Source organism: Heloderma suspectum, chromosome 1 (assembly GCF_057233095.1).
Source record: "Heloderma suspectum isolate Gila_16-S chromosome 1, 16-S_ref, whole genome shotgun sequence".
NCBI classification, from domain to species: Eukaryota; Metazoa; Chordata; class Lepidosauria; order Squamata; family Helodermatidae; genus Heloderma; species Heloderma suspectum.
In genome coordinates this window covers 131,038,954-131,059,728 of record NC_139458.1, presented here as the reverse complement: position 1 = coordinate 131,059,728, position 20,775 = coordinate 131,038,954, and the positions used below count along the sequence as shown (strand labels likewise).

The 20,775-nt window shown below is 44.1% G+C and overlaps 1 protein-coding gene across 4 annotated transcripts in view; it reads left to right on the top strand.

Annotated features, from left to right (window-relative positions):
- LOC146357872 (solute carrier family 9 member C1-like) overlaps positions 1–20,775 on the top strand; it is a 124,964-nt gene that overhangs the window by 1,295 nt on the left and 102,894 nt on the right. For all 4 annotated transcript variants that reach the window (XM_084857511.1, XM_084857503.1, XM_084857495.1 and 1 more), the window contains exons 2-3: positions 7,162–7,262; positions 12,984–13,109. In XM_084857511.1, coding sequence (XP_084713637.1) covers positions 7,162–7,262; positions 12,984–13,109 — 227 coding nt within the window. The remainder of the gene's footprint in view (positions 1–7,161; positions 7,263–12,983; positions 13,110–20,775) is intronic.

Genomic DNA, 20,775 nt, shown 5'->3' with positions numbered 1-20,775 from the left:
GAGAACGAGCTGAGGAACACCTAATTACTTTGAATGAGTTCAAATCTCCAAGGCCAGATGAACTGCATCCTAGAGTAATAGAGGAAATGGCAGAAGAACTCTCAGAGCCACTGTCTATTGTCTTTGAGAAATCATGGAGGATGGGGGAAGTGCCAGATGACTGGAGGACGGCTAATGTCCCTATTTCCAAAAAGGGTAAAAAGGAGGAACCTGGGAACTACAGACCAGTCAGTCTGATATCCGTGGGAAAATTCTGGAGCAGATGATAAGGCAATCCATCTGTAAGCACCTTGAAAACAATGCAGTGATTACTCGAAGCCAACATGGATTTGTCAAGAACGAATCCTGCCAGACGAACCTGAACTCATTTTTTGATCAAGTAACCTCCCTTGTGAACTGTGGGAGTGCTGTGGACATAATACACCTCGACTTCAGCAAAGCTTTTGACAAAGTGCCCCATGATATCCTGATGAGCAAAGTAGTTCAAAGTGGGCTAGATGAAACAACGATCCAGTGGATCCACAGTTGGCTACAGAATTGGACTCAAAGAGTGCTCATCAATGGGATCTTCTCAAACTGGGGAGAGGTAACGAGCGGGGTACCGCAGGCTCAGTCCTAGGCCCAGTGCTCTTCAACATTTTTGTCAATGACTTGGAGGAGGAGGTGCAGGGAATGCTGATCAGATTTGCAGATGACACAAAATTGGGAGGGATAGCTAATACTTTGGAAGACAGAAAATTCAAAGTGATCTTGATAGACTGGAGCACTGGGCAGAAAACAACAGAATGACATTTAATAGGGATATATGCCAAGTTCTGCACCTAGGAAAAAGGAACCAAATGCACAGTTACAAGATGGGGGATACGTGGCTCAACAACACGACAAGCGAGAAGGATCTTGGGATTGTTGTCGATCACAAGCTGAATATGAGCGAACAATGTGATGTGGCTGCAAAAAAGGCCAGTGCTCTTTTGGGCTGCATTAATGGAAGCATAGCTTCCAAATCCAGGGAAGTACTAGTTCCCTCTACTCAGCACTGGTTAGGCCTCATCTGGAGTACTGTGTCCAGTTCTGGGCACCACACTTTAAGAAGGATGCAGACAAACTGGAGAGGGTTCAGAGGAGGGCAGCAAAGATGATGAGGGGACTGGAAACAAAGCGCTAAGAAGAGAGACCGAAAGAACTGGGCATGTTTAGCCTTGAGAAGAGAAGACTGAGGGGAGAAATGATAGTGCTCTTCAAGTACTTGAAAGGTTGTCACAGAGAGGAAGGCCAGGATCTCTTCTCAATCATTGTGGAGTGCAGGACACGGAATCATGGGCTCAAGTTACAGGAAGCCAGATTCCGGCTGAACATCAGGAAAAACTTCCTGAGTGTCAGAGCAATACAACAATGGCACCAATTACCTAGGGAGGTGGTGGGCTCTCCCACACTGGAGGCATTCAAGATGAGGCTGGACAGCCATCTGTCAGGGATGCTCTGACTTGGATTCCTGCATTGAGCAGGGGGTTAGACTCGATGGCCTAGTAGGCCCCTTCCAACCCTACTATTCTATGATTCCCACCATGAGAGCTGCAGCAACATGGCCTAGCTCTCGTCCTGTGCCTTCCCGTCCTCTCCAGCCTTGGAAACCCCTGAGAAGGAGCATGTTCTTTTTTTATTCCCTTCCCTTTTCAGAGACTTCTTCACATGGGGCTTCTATCCTGCTATTGAGATTGCTCACTAACAGAAGTTTGCGGGCCCTTTAGATGAGGCCGTTAACCTCCAGGGCATCTCATGCACTAAATGACCATTATTCCAGTTTTAAATACATCAGAGATAATGAGGTATCAAATTACCCTGTTTGTGTTCTCTGTGAGAAAGGAAAAGCTGCAAGAAGAGGAGCTAGATCAATGAAACACATGGAAGACTCAGATAAGGGAGAGAAGGAGGGGGGAAAGGAAGCACGTGTAGGGATGTCAGAGAATTCCGCCACGGATCTCGGTGAGGCCAAATGCCAGTGCATTCGGCTCCCCAAAATCCGTGGGGGAACGAAGCCCCCCGCCCCCCCACCCTGTGAAATGGGCCTGGAACGGAGCACCTACCTGCTGCTGTCTGCGAAATGGACCCGGAACAGAGCACCTACCTGCTGCCTCAGTTTCCACCCTGACTGGTTGCTCCATTCCGCCACGGATTCTGGGGGGCCGAATTCACTGGAATTCGGCCTCCCTGGGATCCGTGGTGGAATTCTCTAACATCCCTAGTCGGGCCAATGACATGTTGGGACAGTCCCATGGTCGTCATGGAGGCCATGAAATCCTGAGCCGCCTCAGACAAGGTGCCCTCAGCACTAACGTTGACATCCCCCAGAACCAACAGTCTGGGGGATCGCAACAGCGCACCAGAGACCAGCTCAGATAGGGAGTCTGTTGAGCAGCGGGGTGGGCGGTACACCAGAGTCCCCAATCTGTCCTGCTGGCCCAACACAAGGTGCAAACACTCCAAACTAGTAGTCCCATGCACAGGGAGCCTGCAGAGGGAGATGGAATTCCTGTAGACCACAGCAACCCCCCCCCCCCCAGCCTTCAGGTCTTCTCTGATGCTGAACGAAGTACACTGGTGAGCAGAGCTGGGACAGACTAACTCCTCCCTGCTCACCCACCCAGGTCTTAGTTATACATGCTGTACTGGCTGCCTCATCCACTATTAAGTCATGGATGAGGGAGCTCTTTGAACTGATCCAGCATTTAAAAGTAGCATCCAGAGACCCGAGGGCAGGCTGATAGGGCAACCACCATGCATGTGGTTGGAGGTAGGGCCGGAACACGGCACAGCCATTAACTGTCTGGGCCATGTTCCCCTAACCTGGCTAGCCCTCCTCCCAACTCCATATCTCCCTTGACCCGTAACCACACTAATTGGGGGCCCCTCAAGTGCCCCGTCTTGGCCATATATCCTCTCACCCAGGCATATAACAGGATCCTAAGCAAAATAGACACAAAACAACACAAAAACAACAACAACCAACACCCACACGTAGAAACCCCAAGAACCAGTCAACCCAGTGTTAGGGGGGTGGCCCTTGCCCATCCCCCCAAGGGGTGACACCGCCTTCAGTGTTGCTGCTGCCGGGGCGCTGCTGTCCCACGTCGCAGCTGGGCAGATAAGAGTCTTCCCAGGGAGCTTGGGCCCAGCCAGCTCGAATCAGCCGTAATTAGTCTGGGGGAGTTTTTCTTTCCCTCCTCAGCTCCAGCTTGGGGTGGGAGGGGCTTCTCAGTGGCAGCTACACAGTCTCAGGCAGGGCCAGTAAGGTGGTAAGTTGGCCCACCTGCCTCTGTTGGATGTCCCGCTGTCTTCCCCTGCCTGGTCCAGGCTTCAAATGACGTCCTTAGTGCCAAACTAAGGTCCCAGGGCATACTCTGAAGGCACATGAGGCAGCCACCTTGCTGAAGCTAAGCAGGTTTGGGTCTGGTCAGTGCTTGGAGGGGAGACTACCTGGGAACCACATGTAGCCACCTTGAGTTCCATAATGGAAGAAAGGTGGGATGTAAATGTAATATAAACTAACTAACTAACTACACATGAAATCTGTGTAGGATCTGTGATTGGACTGCGCAGTGTTTTAAAAAAGTTTAATAGTGGCCATGGGAAAGGTAGGATCTCAGATAGCAGTGCTGGGTGGGGGATTTAATCCTTTCTCTCTGCTGTTTTTCAATGAAAATCACTTCCCTGAAGCTGCTATTTGCCTTGTTATTTATCTAGTTGTGCCTGGAACGTTCTGATCTAGACTGTCAGTCAAAAAGTCTCTTTAGTATATTCATGTTGTGTTTTCTGTATATTTGCCTGGCAGGATATTTCAGAGTTGTTGATTATTTTATTTCTAGCATTGCTGGTAGTACTGTTGTGCAGTCTACCTAAAATGTAATAGTTATTTATCAAGAAAATGAAATGAGAGCAGCAATTTAGCTTTAAAACGCTACCCTGTTTTCAGGAATGCACTTTACCAAAAGAACATGACTTTTTTTTCTTCATCTGCCTTGCTGAATCTTACTTCTAAAAGCAAAAATGATGAAATTGAATTTCTTTTCATTAAGGTTTGTAAAACAAATTAAATAAAATAGGCGCAGGTAATGTCCTGATCTTATGACTCCAGCAGCAATGTATGGTGTCTAGTTTAGTTTCTTCTGCAGATGAAATGACCATATACCTGAGCTATGCCAGCTGCAGTGGATCCCAGTCTGTTTCTGGTCCCAATTCAGAGTTCTGGTTTCGACCTTTAAAGCCCTTCATGGCTTAGGACCAAGATGTCTGCCTCCATTTGTGCCTAACTTTATATTATTCCAGCTCGCATGGTCAAACAACCCATGCTTTGTTAATCGTGGTTATTTTTGAGGATGTAGGGGTGAGCTTGTTCCTGCTCACTTGCCTGGCTCCAGGACATATGTGGGTTCATGATGTGCGAATCCAGAAAGTCTGGGTTGTTTAGAGGTTAATGATTTGTTGTTGGGATAACTTGGGGTTATTTAACCCCTAAACAGCTTAAGAGTTTCCAGGTTTTTAATTGAAAGTGGAAATGGCAAGTAGATAGGAGGCAGTGCACTCCTGCTAATACATGGGTTAAACAACCTAGGAATTGGCTGTGACATGTGAACTGGCACATTAAGCGAACAATCCTATCGCCGCTAGACAGTGGATATGCTCTTTTCTGGGAACTGACCTCAAGAGCCCGTGCTCTGAGGTCGGTTCCTGGAAAACTGACCTCACCCCACGTCTGTCCTACCTCGCAGGCAGCGCAGGGAAGCCCTGTGCTCTGCGCTTGGAAGAGGAGCGCAGAGAGGCTGAAAAGGGGCAGGGCTGGGGGTGTTCTGGGGCAGGGAGAGCAGATCTGCGTGTACGACACATCCTATGTGCATGCAGCCTCTCCTCCCGCTTGTCTCCTCCACGGCTAGACAGCTGAAATCTGCTGTCTAGCAGAAATAGCAGGGCAGGAGAGATGCGGAGGGAACGATCCCCCCGTGCTTCTCCTGCCTTGCTTTGGATAGGCGGTTGCCTCCGAGTTTGGAGGCAGCCGTCTGTCTAGATAGGATTGCACCCTATTCAGTAGAGGGCCTTCTGTGGGTGCCCCCACCATGTGAATTGAACCGGGTTGCTACTAGGGAGTAAGCTGCCTTGGTGATGGCACCTCAGTTGTGAAACGCTCAACTTACAGTGCCTTGCATAAGTATTCACCCTCTTTGACTTTTCCACATTTTGTTATGTTACAACCTGGAATTAAAATGGATTTAATTAGGATTTCTTGTCACTGATCTACACAAAATAGTCCATAATGTCAAAGTGGGGAAAAAATCTACATATTTTACAAAATGGTTTACAAATAAAAAACTGAAAAGTCTGGATTGCATAAGTATTCACCCCCTTTGCTGTGACACCCTAAAGAAGGTCTTGTGCAACTGGCTTCAGAGGTCACATAATTAGTTGAATGGAGTCCATCTGTGTGCAATTCAAGTGTCACATGATCTCAGATTAAATAAATCTGTTTCTGGAAGGTCACTGAGTTTGTTGGAAACAGCATCATGAAGACCAAGGAGCTATCAAAACAAGTCCAGGATAACATTCTGGAGACGCACCAGTAAGGAATGAGTTATAAAAAATATCCCAAACTATGAACATCCCCTGGAGCACCATTAAATCAATTATTACAAAATGGAAAGAATATGGCACAACTGCTACTTTGCATAGAGAAGGCCGTCCACCAAAACTCAGTGACCAGGTAAGGAGGGGATTAGTCAGAGAAGCAACTAAGAGGTCAATGGTAACTCTGAAGGAGCTGGAAAGATCCGCAGATGAGGTGGGAGACACTGTCTATGGGTCAACTATCACCCGGACACTTCACAAAGCTGGGCTTTATGGGAGAGTGGTGAGAAGAAAGCCATTGTTGAAAAGCCCCCATATCAAATCCCATTTGGATTTTGCCAAAAGTCATGTGGGAGGCACAGCAAATGTGAAAACGGGTTCTCTGGTCTGATGAGACCAAAATTGTGGCACAAAGCCAACAGTGCTCATCGTCCTGAGAACACCATCCCCACAGTGAAGCATGGTGGTGGTAGCATCATGTTGTGGGTATGGTTTTCATTGGCATGCACTGGAAAACTGGTCAGGATTGAGGGTAAGATGGATATAGCCAAATACTGGTCAATTGCAGAGGAAAACCTGTTTCATTCTGCAAGGGACCTTGGACTGGAGTGGTGGTTCACCTTCCAGCAGGACAGTGACCCTAAACACACAGCCAAAATTATACTGGAGTGGTTTAAAAACAAGCACTGGAATGTCTTTGGTCCAGTCAAAGCCCAGACCTCAATCCAACTGAGAATCTGTGGCAAGGCTTGAAAATTGCTGTTCACCAATGGTCCCCATCCAACCTGACAGAGATTGAGCAATTTTGCCAAGAAGAATGGGCAAAAATTGCAGGATCCAGATGCACAAAGCTGATAGAGAGCCAAAAAGACTCACAGCTGTAATTGTTGCCAAAGATGCTTCTACGAAGTATTCACTCTGGTGTGTGTGTGTGTGTGTGTGTGTGTGTGAGAGAGAGAGAGAGAGAGAGAGAGAATACTTATGCAACCAACAAATGCCAATGCCAGTTTGTTTTTGTTTAATTAACTTTTGCGCGACAATAAAAATATTTGCACCTTCACAGTGTAAAGTGGTGTAAACCAAAGGGTAAAAATTCCAATTAAATTTATTTTAATTCCAGCTTGTAACACAACAAAATGTGGAAAAGTCAAAGGGATGTGTGTGTGAATACTTATGCAAGGCACTGTAGAGAGGCTTGCTTGGTACCGACCTTATTGTGTTTTTGGCATCAGGCAAAGACCATTTTTCCAAGCCAGCTTTGCTTGTTTTTATATGTTAATTGTATCCTTTTAGTTTGTGCCTGTGCATTTTACTAGGGGAAAATACATTAGGGTTTGGTTGATGCTGTCTGGCCATACTAACCATATATAACTTGCAGCATTTATGGTTAAAAAGTGACTTTGTATCATGCATATGAATTGTCAATTGTCTTGTCTTCAACACTTAAATCAAAATGAGTTTTATTTACTTATCACATGGACTCTATCTTGAAATTGTGTAAAAAGTAGTATTGATTACATATATAACAGTAATGTCTTTTTTTTCCAGCCCTGTTACGAACTGTTCTGAAGGAAACGAAAATTCCTATTCTTGTAATTATATTTTCCATCGGACTTATCCTTGGAATAATAGCCCATTTTTCATATGAGGTACTGTATTACTAGTTATTTATTAAAAAGGGGGAAAATAAGGGGCAGTATCCAATGGTACTTCTACACAGAGTACACCCATTGAAGTGAATGGGACTCATCTACATAGGACTACCATTAGGTACTGCCCAAGGAAACCAGGAAATATATTTTCTTACGTTTTATAAGTAGAAAATGGGGATGAAAATACAGTAGTTCAGGAGTTGGCAAAAGGAGAGAAGAGACTCAATCTTTTTGCTGTTTCTGCAGGTCTCTGACAGTAGGTCCCTATAAAAATTGCCTCCATGTTGCTTGCAGATGGTAACAGTAGTCCATCAGTCTTTGGTCTCTCTAGGATGGGTTGGTTTTGGTGGACCCCTTTTCAAGTTGCTTTCATGAAGATGACTTTCAGAGAGACCCAGTTGATGCTATCACTGCAAGACCACTCAGCTTGGGAACTTACCAGATTGATATGGTTTGTTATGGTGGTGATAGTTGGTGCCTGTTTCTTCCCCCTTGAAAGAGAAAGGTTTAGGGAGTAAAGGATTTACTAAGGCTGGGGGGCTGGGGAATGGATAGTAGGTCCATTCTCTCCCAGCCTGTGTCAATTTTCCATGCTCATCTTTTGGGAAGTCTTGGTTGCCTAAAGTTGGTGCAGTAACTGACCCCTACCCTCCAACAGTGTGCAGGGGATTCAGTAAAGCCGGAGTGAATAGAGTGGCAGCCCCACCCCAACCTAATATGCTTGACTATATTGCTTGCCAGCATATGCACATCAGCCTTTGAAGTACTAGCTGGCTGAGGTCAGTATTGATGTGATAGCTAGTTTGTAGCGTAAGAGAGGTTTGTGGTTGGTGATAAGTGGGAATGCCTCCTCCCCCAATATTTTTGGGAAAGCCTACAAGGTCTGTACTGTTGGGATCATTTCTATTTCCTTAGTTGTTCACATACTGGTTTTGAGCTCTGAATTAATATAGGCTAAAGCAACAATTTATGAAGTGGGGATTGTAGATTGGTAATGATCGACAGAACATTTGTTGGCCATATGATATTTCTAAACATGTGAGTCCACATGATGCTGAAATTACTAAAATTATATAATATAATGGGGGTTGATCATTAATGAGAAATGTCTTGTTCGTAAAATAGAGGTGGCTCATGAAACTAATAAGATTTTAAAGTTGCTAACTTGGACTGAGGTCCTCAGCATACTTGCTTGAATATAAATTCTGTCATTCAGAACAGTCCAAAATTACTGAGTTAAGAATGGTTTGCTGAGAAATCATAGGTGTGGTTTGTTCTCTGTCAAATGCAATCATCATAAAGCCCATTTTTATTTTGTTTATTTGCTATTAAGTTTATATATTCACCACTTTCTTATCAACCACTCCTATATACAGTATGTATTGTTTCTGATGAAGTGACGTATTGGATTCCTATAGGATCTGCAACAGCGCATCTCTTTTCATTGTTTAATTCTTTTCCATTTTCACTTATAAATGTCAGAGTTCTTTTCACTAGAAGCTTCATATCTACCACAACATCCACAGTTACCTTCAGTAGAGAGTAATACTAGGTTATATCCAACATTAAAGGAAAAATGCCGAGTTGGTGTTCTGCTAACAGTTGAGCAACTGCTATTAGAACTTGCAGAACTAGTGCAAGCAACACCAGGTTGAGAGAAGTTGTAATGAGTTTTGCAATGCTTTGCGCAGTGCCTTGTGCAACGGTTTGTGGAACATCAGCATGCACAATGGCTTTTGCAAGGATAAAAACATGGTTTCCGCAAGTCATAGAAGCCTTGTGCTTGTAGAATGCCAGCATTGGATACAACCCACTATCTTTATCTAGTGTTACTGTGAGTGCTGATGGATTGGCAGATAACTGCTGCCAGTGCAATACATACAGCATATCATTTGTTTCCTTATGTCATTTTGTTCATATTTGTAGATATGAGTAGGCAGATCATATACTTGATAAATACTAATCTATTACCATTTATTGGATGCCCTTTGCTGGAAGGTGGACACCTCCTAGCCCTCTCCTTGTTAATGTCCCTGCTTAAATGCATTAGACCTCGAGCCAGATGTCCCCCCCAAAAGTTCTCTGGCTCAGAATTTAAAGTGAATTGGTTCTTCCCTCCTTGGTATCTTGAACACTAGAATTATTTTTCCCAGGTGCCAGGGACCCTGGAAAATGTTATTTCCAGGGCATCGGAGTCTATGTTATGGATTTCATGTACCATGGAAACAGGATGTCTTTGGGGCTTCTTGCATCTAGAAGGTTGTTTCACAGTGGTGGCTGGTGCCCACTGAGGTTGGTGGGGTGAAGGATAGGGTGATAGGCGGTGCCAAGAGGGTCATGAAAGGCAGAACCACAGCCACACAAAAGGACTCATTTGGGCCCACATTGCCCTGATCTAGCAACAACTCATTGCTCAGACAATCAAGTAACCTTAAGATTAGTAGTGCAAAATGGGGGAGGGGGGAATCCACACAGCCACACCACAGAATCATCATCATCATCCCAGAGCCACACAGAAAAGCAGTCTTTGGAACCCAGCAGCAAATTCTGAGAGTATGTACCCTTTTGTATGTAATATAATAGTAATCATCTTCATCATCCACACAGAAGCACTCCTTTTGAAGTCACATTTTTTATTCCAACAACAAAGCAGTGGTGGTGGTGTGGAATTCACTCACCCAAAGCAAAAATAAAAATCCACACTCACCCAAGAAAAAAATAAAAATCCATACACACCAATTAACTAATCAAAATCAGTGCCTAATTCTTCACAATCAACACAAACATTTTTAAAAAGTTCAGTAGCAGCACCAGCACCCAACAAGAGAAAAGGGTTTTGAAATTATCTTTAATGAGAAAAATAACATACTATCCAGGGAAAAGGAGGAACCTGCCCATCCCACATTAGAGCAAGTTTACATACTGGGAGTAGATTGTGCTGGTCTGGGTTCTCAAACGGAGAAATAGCAAGCAAGCAAATTTTCTCACTCCTTGTTTTCTACATCAAATTCAACAGTTTATAAATAATATTCTTCCAACATGCTCTCAGCGAGAGGGACAACTTGCTCGCCTCACATAGCCACCTTCTGTAAGCAACAAGCTAGCAGGAGGAGGCGAGGAGGAGGCCAAACCTGCACAGCCTCCCCCCCCCGATTCAGTCCCTGATTGGACCGTGCAGTCACAGTGACACCCATTACTAGCAGAATGTGATGCCCCTCCTCTGTCTGCAAAGGCTGAGAGAGCCAAAAATGGCAAATTTTAGTTTTAGTGCGATCTTTCCCCAGGTGGCTTACAGGAGGTTCCCCAGTTCTAGGGGGAATGATTTGTGCATGCACAATTGTCGTGTATGCACAATTAATGCATTGAAGCCACTGCCAGGCTGGTGCTGCTGGAAGAAAAGGCAAGCAAGCAGTAGTGTTGTAAGTGTGGCTAGACTTAGTTTTATTGACTCTAGGGGAGGGGGAATATGGGACCCATGGGTGATGACTGTTTGGCTTGCTTATGGCCACATCTGAGGAGCAAGTAGCCCTGGGACATGTAGTTTCCATATGCTAAGAACTCGAATGCATCCTGAAAAATTATATTTTTCAGGGCTCTTTGTGCCTGAGATACTATTTTTGCAGCATTTAAGGTACCAGAGAAAGAAGGGAGCAATGGATGCCGCCTAGGCCTCCAGCAAGAGCTCTTTCTCATCACCAGAAGATAAGTGAGAAGGGAAGTGGAGGAAAGGAAAGGGGGTGGCCAAGCAGGGTACAAGGGCTCGCAGGGGAAAGGGATTGCTGGAGTTATCTGGATCCCGTCATGCTTCTGTTTGCATCATCAGCTGTGTGATGAAATCGGAATTTTGGAATTGAGCTTGGGAAAAACTGAGTTATTTTCTGATTTTAAAAAAAAGAAAATAGCTTGGTTTGCTAAACCCAATTCCAAATTGAACCCAATCGTTACTCTGTCCTGCATGCTCCACATGTTTAAAATACCTGTTTCAAAAATCCATGGACTGATTGCCCCATCAGATGGCATTAGAAGCTATTGTACAAAGTTGGAGTTTCAGACATCCAGCCTCCCACCTGGCATTGTGTCCAACCCAGGAATCCAGCCCCTCCCCACTTGCCTTTCATGTTGTACAGAGGTCAAAGAAGACGAGGAGGGTTTCTCCACGACAACAGAAGGAGAAGCGAATTGAGGATTACCCGATTTTTTCAAGGAATCGGCTTTGGTGTGCTTTGGTCCGCATAGGGCTCCACAAGCAAGTGCACCGCACCAGTATAAGTCGCTTCACAGAACATACTTTTGGGTGGGGTGGGGGGATTGGAGTAAAAGTCATCAGACTGGCGGGGGCTGCTCAGTCAATAAGAGCCCCCCCCCCCAGGCTCTCTTTTCTCCTTCTGCTGATACTCCTGTAATGCAATGGGTCGAAGCTTAGCACTAAATACTTCCTTACACCAATGAAGCAAACAGTAAGGAAACAGAGCTGCAGATCCTTTGTTACTTCATAAAATCCTGGGAGGTGTCCTCCCATGAAATGGTCTTGCCAAAAATCAATCTCCCCCCCCCATTAATTACTTCCTTTCAACGAAACAAACAGTAAAGGCACGCAGCATGGATATTTATGGAACAAGCCTCATTGACCACAATGAGAGTTACTTCTGAGGAGACACCTGCTTCCCCAAGCTATGCCTGATGCCACCAATTTCTTTTTTTTCTTCCCCTCTGAAAGTGCTATTTCACTTTGTCACTTGCACGCATTTGTCCAGCAACACCTGCATCCGCTATCTCGCGATGCCATTATCACGGAATTGCTCTATCACGCAAATGCTCTATCATGCAATTGTGCAATTGCACAGTTCTGTGATAGAGCATTAGCGTGATGGAGGCATAGTGAGATAGAAAAAAATCACCCATCCTGAAAGTAAGTAGTTAAAGAAATCATACCTTCAAAGAGGTTTTGAATGTCACTGTGTCACTATCACACATTTGTCCAGCAAAGCTATGCCCCCTATCTCACTATCACACAATAGTGCGATAGTGAGATAGGGGATATAGAATAGCTGGCAAATGCGAGATATTGAGATAGCGGGTATAGGAATAGCTGGCAAATGCGAGATAGGGGGTGTAGGTATTGCAGACAAAAGCGCCATTTCACTTGAATTCTTTACTTTTTAAAAAAAGTTTCAGGCTGCCAGGAACACATCTATACTTTGCAGGGATAGCCACAAGAGTTTAGTGGAGACAAGGTGAAGTAAATGCCATGAAGTAGCTTAGAACTCTGACGGCCAGCCATGAAATGGCGGAAACATCGGGGAAACACAGGTGGGGAAAACATTGGGGAAACACCCCTTGACTGGGGTCATTGAGGTCACAGCCAGGTGAAAGACACACCCCTGGGCAGGGCTATTATGCTGGAGTAAATGCGGAAGGTGGTGCACACCACAACAGAAGTGCAGACAAGCCAAATTAAGGAAAACAATTGGACTAAAAGTAGTCTTGAAGAACTGGGTTTTGCACAATAAGCTTTGGGGTGGCTGTGAGATGGCCATGACGTCATGTATCCCTAACGACATTCAAATGCAGCCAGCTCAGAGTAAATCGCTCGTGGAGACCCCAGGTGCCCCTTTTCCACTCCATTGATTGTGTGTCTGAGAGGGAAAGAAAAATGTAGTATTTTATCGTAGAAATGATTTTTGGTTAACAATATCTTCCGCTCATTTATATTGCCAGCTACCTTTTGTGAAGAACATTGCAGATATAGATCCTGTGCTTTTCCTTCATTTGTTTACACCAGTTATAATATTTACAGCTTCATTTGAAATGGATTTTTATATATTTCGAAAATCATTTTGGCAGGTAAGGAGTATAATTTTCAATTTCTTTTTTATAAGTGGTCTTTAACCATAAATATAAGACTATAACTGCACATTGTTGACAAATGTGTATAATCAAACCCTGAAACTGTCCTTTCAGAGGATACCCATTAAATCCAGTCTGCACAGAAAACGTTTAGAAGTTTCAGATTAGAAAAGATTTTGCACACTTGCTTTTTTAATTCTTGTTCTTCAGTATGCTGATCGGAGGGACTCTGAGCAGCTATATTATGGCATAGCTAGATGGTGCCTTTCTCCTGCTAGAATACCACATTCATCCTTGTTCTGCTGCTTAGCAGGTGCTCTTCCTGAAGTTACTATCCATCAGGCTAATTTGTTTTACAGGGGATAACGTTAAATAACCCCCTGTATGTTGCCCTTGGTCCTTGGAGGAAGGATGGGATACAAATGCAATATTCGTAATAAATGACCACATAAATAAATCAGAGATATTGATAAAGAGTGATTCTTCTTGGTAATCTCTGCGCAGTCCCAAATAGGTTTCTTTGCAGAGCTCAAATTTGAAACCTGTAGGCTAGAGTTCTGGCAGGTAGTCTGTGCCCTGCCTTTTCAGTACACATTCAGGTGGGTGTGGCTTCCGCCTTCCTGCTCAGTTCTCTTTTGACCTCCACAGTAAGAGCATCAGGAACTTTGCTCATTCTAGGCTAGAAAAAATCCACATTCTTTTCTTTCAACTTTTTTCTTTATGTATTCAGACTTTCTATCCCCTCAGTCTTTCTGACTATATATTTGTGTTTTTCGTTTGTTTTTCTGTCTTTTCCTTAGCACTGGCAGTGTGTTCTTCTGAGTGGGCCTTTTGGGCTATGGCTCAAAAGGTGGCTTTTTTCCCCCTCAACTGCTCTTGTGATAGTACGGTGCCATCAATGGGTGGCCACTCCCTCTATCTACTTGGCTTGGGAGAACGCCATTTGTCTGATTCTGTCAAGCGTTTACTAGAAAGGTGAGGAGAAAAAGAACATCTTGGCTTCATACGCTCCTCTGGGAGAAGGCTCTTCAGGTTCAGATTCAAACAAATCAGCTTTACCTTGGCTTTCTACTCTCTGTTCAAGTCCGGCTCTGTCCACTGCTATCTTAATGGATGAGCCAACTTGCTGCCAGTAGGGAGAATTGGCAGTGTTTCTTCAGAGATTGCCTTCAGCATTGAAGGCTTCTTTTCTACCTTGCTACTACAGGTGCCCTGTACTTCCTGGTGCCCTGGCTATGGTTCCAAGTTCTGGGTCTTTTAAGTATGTCTGCTTTGAAGCTATATGGTTTGAAGGTTTTGGATATTTTTCTAAGAAAAAGAAGGACAAGTCAGTAGAGATCATCCCATCAGTACCAAAGCAATCTCTGGCACCAAAACAGTTCTTGGAACTGAATCCATCTGGGAATTTCTCTGAGTCAAGATTGACATGTCTCTCTTTCCATACTGATCTTGGATAAGTTTGCCACAATGTACCCATAGATTCCACCAGTGGAAGAGGCACAGCCTGGCCTGTTACTCAGTACTGACCAGTTCCAGGGTAACTTTCATTAAAGGGAGAGGTCATTGAACTTATGCCTGAAAGTCCACATTCACTCCATCAGGTGCATGATGTCCATCCTGGTTCTTGTTCATGGTACTGTTCCCTTGGTCTGTTGTGATTGTCAGCCTCCCATTCTTGTTGCTGGTCAGTCTTGGAGAAATATTACCATGAATATGACCACTCTGAGGCTTCCTAAGTTTATTGGTCTTATATAATCTTTCTTCTTATTCTCCCCACAATCATCAGTGTTGAAGTAGGTCACCATTACTTTGATATCATGAGTTACTGTCCCTTCTCCATCTCATACTAGGATTGTGGAGAGGCATGATCATACTTCAGTCGTGCTACTTGACCTGAAGTCTTCAGCTTCTGTAGTATGTATACCTCAAAAAACATTTGTAGCACCTGCAGTGCTTACACTGCAGTATCTGTTCTGGTGGCGTTGCGTCTCATGCAGTCAGTACTGACTTTGGTAGTGGCCACTTTGGTTCCGGCTACAACATTCTCTGTATTAGATATCTTCTGGGATATGAGCTTTTCATCGGTAAATTTTCCCTTCCTCCGGCATCAGATTTGTCTTCTATGCAGCAACAATAGTCAGTATCAATGTCTGTGGCTCTGGTCTCTACAGCCATAGCTATTTTGGCCTCTGCTGTACTGCCTTCTTTTGAAGTGGAGAAACGAAACCACTGTCAGATTCTGGATTGTCATTCTCTGGCTTTGTGACAATCCCCGTTGTACTCTTATGTAGCTCAACAGTGTCCCCTAGAGCATCTGGTAGATTGACACCATGCCAGAGCACCGGAAAAGGTTTGTAACACGTTCTTGTTCTCCAAAATGCATCCAAAAACACGAGCTTATAAATGATAGACTAATTTGTTCACAACAGCTGGTTCTTTTGAGATGTAAGTTTAGGGCCATTAGGAGGGTCCAGCTACTAATTTCCTGATTTGTTGGCTTGACTACTGAAATAGAGGGTATTGCATTATTGGACAAAACAATAGTCAGTCTCTGCTAAGGGGCTGGCTTTTGCTGACCTTTTGAGCCCCATAAAAGTAAGAGGTTGCTCACTCCTCATGAACCTTCTATATACCATCTAATTGGAGACCAAATGCTCTTTTTCAACTATCCTCTTTGCAATGAACTCTACATATGCTTTGGAACATAAGACTCAAGTAGTTAACATGGAACTAGCTAAGTTAGATTGCTTTTTTGATTTTATTTGGAAGTGTGTGTGTGTGATTGTTGCCTTTGCTTGTTTTTACCCTTTTTACTTTCCCCCCAAATAAACTCCTTTTTATATTTGGACATTTGGCTGTGTTGTTTTAAAAAGGAATTTCACACTAAAAATTCTTCGCCACATGAAAGATACATTGTTACAAAGCTACCATTTCTATTCTTAGGATTTTTACAAACCTTTGTAAACTTCTGTATGTCTGGGCTTTGGGAAGAAAATCCAAAGTGCCTTTCTTTTTATTTTTCCTTAAGGCTGGAATGAAAGGAGGGGACCTTGGAAATAGGACTCAGAACTCTCCCCCCCCCCTTTTTGGGTCAGTGGGGGTACATTTGGAATGTTGACAGAGTGTTATGGGCACTCTCACAAAATGGCTGCCATAGTGGATGTGGCTCATCAGAAAACACCCATTTCTCAGAAGGCAAACTGGTGAGAATAAAAGATTTTTGGGTGAATTACTTTTCTAAGTACACGGCTGAGGTGCGGTCTGAGCAACAAAAGACTGAATCTACATTTGTCTGTTTCGGCACTCATTTTACAAAAGACAAACTGTTGAGGCTCAGCAACAAGTAACTTGGCCACAAAACTGAGTACAAGACAGAAGTGGGGTCGGAGTCTCAAATGTCAAATCACATATTTGCCCCCACAATGCACAACAAAATGCCCATTTCTCAGCAAAGTGGTGATGCTCAGAAACACACAACACACAGACAGGCAAAACAACACACCAATCAAGCCAATTAACACATCCAAAAAGGAAATGCACATGCACACACTGCACAGGCAAAACACCCTCTCGCTCCCCACCCCTATTCAAGACTGTTTTTGATCTTGTACATACTGACACATCAGTATTGGTTGCTATTCCTATGTTACCTGCCCTCCTGCAAGTAGCAAAAAAAAATCCTGGCCAAAGCCTTCCTTTATACCATGAATGCCTAAGAGGATTGGGTACAAGATAAGGACTGTGACTTTCTATTTAAACAGTCTTTGCCAAATTCCATTATATTTGAGGGAACTCCATCAGTTCTGCCCTCATGGACAAACAGGATCACAGATTGGATACCTGAGGTTGTAAGGTTTAGGGTTCTTTCACACGGAGCTTTGATCCTGTGATTGAGATGGCTCTCTCTCGGAAGTTTGCAGGCTCTTTACATGACGCAGTGAACCTCCAGGGCATCTCCTGCACTAAATGCCCTTTGTTCCGTTTTTAAATAGATTGCAGATAATGAGCTATCAAATTACCCCATTGTGTTCCGCTTGAATTCCCTCCATGAAAAGAGGAAAAGCGGCAAGAAGAGGAGCAAGATCAATGAAAGTTATGGAAGACTCAATATGGGGAGAAGGAAGGGGGAGGAGGAAAGGAAGCATGTGTAAAGGAAGTCACTTGTGATCCTGCATTTAAAATGGAAAGCCCCGTTTTAAATGCAGGATTTTAGGCTGGTGTAGTCAACTGAGGCTTTGTCAGAGTAGTGAAAGTTGCATGGTTTGGTACTGGCATTTCCATTGGGAAAAGTCTGCTTTGGTTTTTGACCACTTACCAGAAGTCAAGTGAGAACTTGTGCAAGTCTTCCATAATCTGATAGTCTGCTTACCAAACAGCAAATCAAAACCTTATAGCATAGGGCTGATTGTGGTACTAAGTTTATGGCAGTGGCCATAAGTTTGCAGTGCCATGCCTGGCTCAGTTCAGCTGCTTTTATTTAGTAAGCAATGAACTTTATTGAAGACCTCGCTTTTGATGGCAAGGGCCTTTTCAGTGAGCTCACTTGATAATACCCATAATCAGGAGCAAAAATTTCAACACCTCATACGGGCGTCACCAGCTGATCACAAAGTAGTAGCTTTGTTTCTCAAGCTACTGCACAGCAGCTCTACATGTTTCAACGTGCTTTTTTCTCAAGCTGCAAGTGGTTTCCTCCATTGAACGGATATCTCAGCCATGCCTCATCTCTTCATTCTGATTGGCCAGAGGCATACAGGACTAGGGATGGCAGAGAATTCCGCCACGGATCACAGTGAGGCCGAATGCCAGTGCATTCGCCCCCCGAACTCCGTGGTGGAATGGCCTGCCCCCCCGCACCCCCAGGACGAGACTCGCCTGGGGCGGATCTTCCGGGCGGTGGCGGCTCCGGCGGCAGCTGCGGCGGCTGGTCTTCCGACCGACTGCCGCCGCCACCATTTCCACTCTTGTAAAAAAAAAAGAAAGAAAGAAAAAGAAAGACGTGATAGGCTACATAAAGATTTACGTAGCCTATCATGACTATGTTTAAAAAACAACAACAACGATATGATAGGCTACGTAAATCTTTACGTAGCCTATCATGGCTGGGTGGGTTAAAAACAACAACAACCGCGTATGCAAATGGCGGCTATGGCCGCCGCCATTTGCATTCCTTATTTTTGCTCTCTTAATCTACGTAAATATTTACGTAGACTATGATGGCGAAAATCAAGGGGAACGCAAATAGCGTAGCAGGCGCTATTTGCGTTCCTTTTTGATTCCCCGTTTTAGCCTACGTAAATCTTTACATAGACAAAATTAAAGACAGAATGTTCCTCCATATCCTTTAATGCTATGCTTATAGAGAAAGGTAAATATTTTCTCTAGGCAAGCATAACTCCTTTCATTTCGGTAGAAGAAGTTGTATGATACTCAACCCCATTGAATAATGTCCCAAGAAATTTTTCCTGTTCTGTTTTTAAATGTGTTTCCTGAAAAAAAGAAAAAGTCTGGATTGTCCTTATGTAAAGTCTTTTTTAAATTCCCTTAAATATGGACTACAAAAACCATTTATGTTCATTGACAAAAATATATATTTTTATTCATTGTGTTTAAGAAATTAAGGGAGAAAACAAACGGAAACAAAATATGTATTGGATCAGTCCATTGGAGTTCCTATTCTTTTCCGCAGATTTTCCTACTTCATATGTAAATGTGAGTGAGTCCCAGCTTGATTGAGGATCAACTTGAACACCAATATCATTCATCGGCCACCACTTTCTCTTCATTGCTATTTAGCTGTATTTAAAAAATTCTTAGCCTCCTTCATTGTCCTTAAAATTATTATTTTATGCCTGTACTTAATTATTACCTGAACAGGGAATGCCCCACGTACATGAAATATCTTCTTTGTTTAATTGCCATGTTAAAAATGTCATCCACCTTCTCTGTTTTAATATGAGAAGATAAATCTGCAAACGTGGATACCTCTGTTCCCACCATGATCCTTTGCTGAATCTGAAAAGTGTCCATAACTTCATTTCATGATTCCAGACTTATGAATTTAACCAATACATCTCTGGGAACTTTGTTCTTACTTGCAAACTTGCTATTAATGCTGTAAGTGGAATCTATATATATCTTGTCCTTTTTCTCAGAAGTAGTAGAATCTTTAAAGAGGTCCGGCCAATATTTTTTCAAGTTATCACCCTCAACATTCTCTTTAAAACCTTTAAGCCAGGGGTGCATGACCTCTGGTAGCATATGGAGGTAGCCTGTGGAGACCCTGCCCAGAGATCAGAGATAAGGGCACAGTTTTTCTTGTTAACACAAGTGCTAGCTGGAAAAAGCCTGCTCTCAAGCATGAGCTAAGGAATGTCTGGGGCTAGTGCTAGCAACCCTTTCTTTATCTCTAATCAGAGAGTGGAGATAACAGAAGGCTTTCTGTTCCCAGTGCTAGCACTAGCTAGGGAAAGCCTGGGGTTTCCCTTGCTAGCACTGGCAAGGGAAACCCCACCTGGCAAGAGAAACACTTGCCGGTGGAAGTCTGTGTGTGTGTGTGTGTGTGTGTGTGTGTATGTGCCCACCTCCATCTACAGTGCATCAGTGCCTTTCTATATATCAATGACTGGTTCTTGGTGGCACCTTAATGACAATTCCTCCTCAACTACCTCACCAACACACTTCACTTCTTAGCCCTCCTGTTTCATCTGCCACTTCCAGCTTAATGTTAGGACCAGGACTCATGTTTTGTTTGGAAGGGTCATGATCAGCACGTTGACTTCTTAGCACCTGCCCAACCTCTTTTATGTAAGCTCATGTGAGACTGGCTGGAGATCACAAAGAAGAAAGACAGATTGCTTCCCTGTAACTGTAGTTCCTCGAGTGGTCATCTATGCAATTAGACAACTTGCCCTATTGCAGGTAGTACTGTAACTGTATTTCAGTTATTGCTTGTTTTTATAATCCTTATGTCGGTTGGAAGTGGAATTGAGTGGGAAGGCTAGGGATGTACGAAAGTCACTTACCTTTTGGTGTATTGATTCGCGGTGGGGGGGGGAGGCGCTCCATTCCTTCCGCCGGAATCCTCCACAGGGGCGGGGAGTCGATTTGGTCTCCCCCCCCCCCCGGAATTCTGCCTGGCCGGCTCCGCTGCACTCCGTGGCAGCTCTGCAGAGCAGCCGACTAGGGCTGTCTGCAGTCGGAGTTCCAGCCACGGACTGGCTGGTGCGGATGCAAATGGCGGCCACCGTAGCGGCCACCATTTACATCCAGATAGGCTGCCGTGATAGGCTACGTAAGTATTTACGTAGCCTATCACGGCAGGCAAAAAAACCCCCAAACCAGCGTATGCAAATGGCGGCTATGGCAGCCGCCATTTGCGTTCCCTATTTTTCGCTGTTTTAGCCTACGTAAATATTTACGTAGGCTATTACGGCGAAGAAAAAGGGGAACGCAAATAGAGTAGTGGGTGCTATTTGCGTTCCTTTTTCCCCCACTGTTTTAGCCTACGTAAATATTTACTTAAGCTATTACAGTGTAAAAAAAAGGAACGCAAATAGCGCCCACTACGCTATTTGCGTTCCCCTTTTTTCGCTGTAGTAGCCTACGTAAATATTTACATAGGCTAAAACAGCGAAAAATAGGGAACGCAAATGGCGGCCGC